At 63.1% G+C, this 3820-nt stretch overlaps 1 protein-coding gene across 1 annotated transcript; it reads left to right on the top strand.

The window, feature by feature from the left end:
- The first annotated feature begins 219 nt into the window (after positions 1 to 219).
- On the top strand, positions 220 to 2753 carry RPL19 (ribosomal protein L19). Its single transcript, XM_005430381.3, has 5 exons — positions 220 to 376; positions 933 to 1055; positions 1368 to 1488; positions 1844 to 1954; positions 2561 to 2753. Exons 1-5 carry the CDS (start codon positions 271 to 273, stop codon positions 2682 to 2684), a joined length of 585 nt encoding a protein of 194 aa, XP_005430438.1. The 5' UTR covers positions 220 to 270; the 3' UTR covers positions 2685 to 2753.
- The last annotated feature ends 1067 nt before the right edge of the window (positions 2754 to 3820 follow it).

Below are 3820 nucleotides of genomic sequence, written 5' to 3' on the forward strand. Positions count from 1 at the left end.
GGGGGTCCCTGAGGGGTCCCAGAGGGTGCTGAGAGTCCCGTGAGGGGCGGTGCGGGACCCTGAGGGTGCGTGAGGGTCCCTAAGGAGAGCACAGGGTCTCTTGGTGGAGGTGAGGACCCTCCCAGAAGGGTGCGGGCTCTCCTGGGGGAGGGTGAGGGTCCCTAAAGGGGGGTCAGGGGTCCCCGAGGAGGCTGTAGGGTCCCTAAAGGGGGGGTCAGGGGTCCCTAAAGGGTGCAGACCCCCCTGATCCGTGCCCGTTTCCCTGGCAGTATGCTCCGGCTCCAGAAGAGGCTGGCCTCCAGCGTGCTGCGCTGCGGGAAGAAGAAGGTGTGGCTTGATCCCAACGAGACCAACGAGATCGCCAATGCCAACTCCCGTACGTGAGGGGTCTGTGGGATCCAGGAGGGCGGGAACAGAGGTTTTGGGGAGCTCCCTAACGGTGGAGTTGGTTTAGATTGGTAAAGTCAGTGAGTGTGGGAAAGATTTCCCAAAAGCATTTGGTTCAGGATTTGGTTTAGGTGAAACTCAGCAAATTCTTTGCAGGTTAAAGCGGAGATTTTCAGGATTTGCACTGAGGAGGTGCCTGGTGGTTCTGAGATAATGAGTGAGGGAATTGGGGTCGTTGGAGGTTCAGTGGGAGAAATAGGAGGGAAAACGAGCAGGGCTGTGAGGGGGATGATGACTGGGGTGTGGGGAGGGGGAGAACAGGGCTGTGAGGAGGGGGAACACAGAACCCTGAGGGGAGGGAACACAGAACCCTGAGGGGAGGGAACACAGGGCTCTGAGGGGAGGGAACACAGGGCTCTGAGGGAGGGAACACAGGGCTCTGAGGGTGGCACTGCCTTGTTCCTGGTGTCGGGTGCTCTCCATCCCCCCGGGCTGGGGTCGCTGCTGGCCTGGCAGCCCCCAGGAAGTGCTGGGTGCTTTTGCAGGGCAGCAGATCCGGAAGCTGATCAAGGATGGGCTGATCATCCGCAAGCCCGTGACCGTGCACTCGCGCGCCCGCTGCAGGAAGAACACGCTGGCCCGCAGGAAGGGCCGGCACATGGGCATCGGTGAGGGGGATGCACCGGCTGGGAGTGCCCCTGGGAATGGGAGAAATCAACAGCTGGGAGTGCCTAATCCCCCTGGGAATGGGGGAATTGAGTGCCCAATCCCCCAGGGAATGGGGGAGATTCCCCACCTTCCACAGCTGCTGCTCCCTCACCCTTGGGAATCCCCTCCTGGGTTTGGCCCCCAGGAAACCCCCGGCTTGTGTCAGTGGTTGTTTCTTTGAGGGGAAAGGGAGGATGGGAAGCTTTGGGATGGGTGTGGGGTTGAGCTGGCAGGAATTTGGGCTCCTCCTGACCCCTTTCCCCCCGCTCCAGGCAAGAGGAAGGGCACGGCCAACGCCCGCATGCCCGAGAAGGTCACCTGGATGCGGCGCATGCGGATCCTGCGGCGGCTGCTGCGGCGCTACCGCGAGTCCAAGAAGATCGACCGCCACATGTGAGTGCTGTGCTGTGCCCCAGAGCCCGGAGTTCCACTGCCCTGGGCAGCCCCAGGCATTCCCTGGGCAACCCTGGGCAATCCCAGCCTCGGGAAGGTGGGTCAGGGCTAGGCACAGCGCAGGGCCAGTCCTCCCAGTATGGGCCAGACCAGTCCCTGGACAGGCCCAGTTCTGCCAGGAAGGGCTGGGATGAGCCCTGAATCCTTGGCCCTTCCCTTCCCACACCACCAGCGGGGCGGGGACATCCCCTAATCCCATCCCAGTCCACCCCAGTCCATCCCATCCCATCCCATCCCTGTCCATCCCAGTGTTCCCAGCCAGGTGTTGATGTCCCCACCCCCCTGTGCCCCCCAGGTACCACAGCCTGTACCTGAAGGTCAAGGGCAACGTGTTCAAGAACAAGCGGATCCTCATGGAGCACATCCACAAGCTCAAAGCCGACAAAGCCCGCAAGAAGCTCCTGGCGTAAGTGCTGCCCCAGGCAGGAGGGGATTGTCAGGAATAATTCCCCCCCTGTGGGGCATTCGTGGGGGGAATCCATCCCAAACGGGGCAGGGCTGGCTGGCAGCAGGGAAATGTGGGGTCTGGTGGGGTTTGGGGTTTCACCGAGGTGGGAACTGGGAGATTCCTGATCAGCTGCTGGAGTGAGTGAATGATTGACCAGGCCAGGGGAGGGATTGCAAAATCCTGCGGTGTCCTTGTGGGGGAAAAGCTGAACCTCATCACTCTGGGATTCAGCAGAGACATGTGACCCCAAACAGCTGCTCCTTGCATGGAGTGAATGGAAATCCCCGGGATCCCGCGGGGTGGTGTGGGACAGCAGGGAGATGGGGACAGGGGGCAGGGTGCTGTGGGGCTGTGGGACAGGGTGTTGAGAGGCTGTTCTGGGTGTTGAGGGGTTGTTTTGGGTCGTGTGGGGCTGTTCCGAGTGTTGTGGGGCTGTTCTGGGTGGTGTGAGACAGCAGGGCCCAGGGAGATGGGGACAGGGGTTAGGGTGATGTAGGGCTGTTCTGGGGCTGGTTCTGGGTGTTGTGGGGCCGCTGTGGGTTCCTCACGTCCCCAACCCCGCAGGGACCAGGCGGAGGCGCGGCGCTCCAAGACCAAGGAGGCGCGGAAGCGCCGCGAGGAGCGGCTGCAGGCCAAGAAGGAGGAGATCATCAAAACCCTGTCCAAGGAGGAGGAGGCCAAGAAGTGACCTGGGGCTGTCCCCTGCTCCGAGCCTGTCCCATCTCCAGGCCCCCAATAAAACATCCTGGACTCTCCAGCCCTCTCTCTGTGTCTGCAGCGGGGAGGGAACGGGGAAGTGCTGGGGATCCCCCACAGCCCCGGGCACTGGGAACCCCCTGAACCCCCCAAAGGCTCAGGGATGAGCTGGGGGGGCTGGAGCTCACACTAGGGACCCCCAGAGCTGGGTGCAAACCCCCCAAAACTCCCCCAGGAGCTCCTTGCCAGCCCCATCCCACACTGGGAATGGCTGCACAGACAGACAGACAGACAGACACGGCCTGGATGAGCTCTGGGCCCGCCTGGGCCGGTTCAGTGAGCTGGGGAGGGTCCCCCCCACCCCTGAAATGGAGCTGAGACCCCCCCCACCCCAGCTCATTACAGTGATGGGTCCATGTGTGACACCCCCTGTGTGTGACACCCCTGTGTCGCCATGAGGGGGGACAGCACCCATAGACCCCCCCCTCAAATCTGACAACGCCAACACCAAAGCACCCACCGATCCCCCCACCCTGGGGCTCTGCAAATGCCCTTTTGTCACCCCAAATCTGGCAGGAATTAAAGGGGTTAAAAGGGGGCCGGTGACAGGGCACGCACGGGGGGGTTCTTGGCTGGGACAGAGGGACTGGGGGACCCCTCTGTGTCCCCCCACCATTGTATTGACAGCAAACGCTGCCCCTCCCTCCCCGGTGTTTACTGTCAACACCCCGAACTGGTCCCAGCTGGGCCGAACTGGGCCCAGCCCCGCTCCCAGCGCCCCTCCCCGTGCTTACAAAGGTGGGGGCGGGGCTGCCCACCTGTCCCTCTGTGCTGTCACCCTCTGCTCGCGGGGTGTCCCCCCTGTCCCCCCAGCCACCACCATGCTCTTCTGGCACGGCCAGCCCGACCACTACTGGTCCAGCCCTGGGGACATGTACCCGCTGCCCGCTTCGGGGGTGCTCAGGTACCCCCCAAATCCGCTGCGCTCGGGGAAACTGAGGCACGGCCGAGCTCCCACCCTTTCCGGGGGGCGTTTTCCCGCAGGGATCCCCCGGTCCTGCCCTACCTGAAGCAGGAGGAGCCCAACGGCGGCATCTCCACATCGCAGCCGCCCTTCCAGTACATCCT

The sequence above is a fragment of the Geospiza fortis genome, unplaced genomic scaffold (assembly GCF_000277835.1).
Source record: "Geospiza fortis unplaced genomic scaffold, GeoFor_1.0 scaffold992, whole genome shotgun sequence".
Lineage (NCBI taxonomy): Eukaryota > Metazoa > Chordata > Aves > Passeriformes > Thraupidae > Geospiza > Geospiza fortis.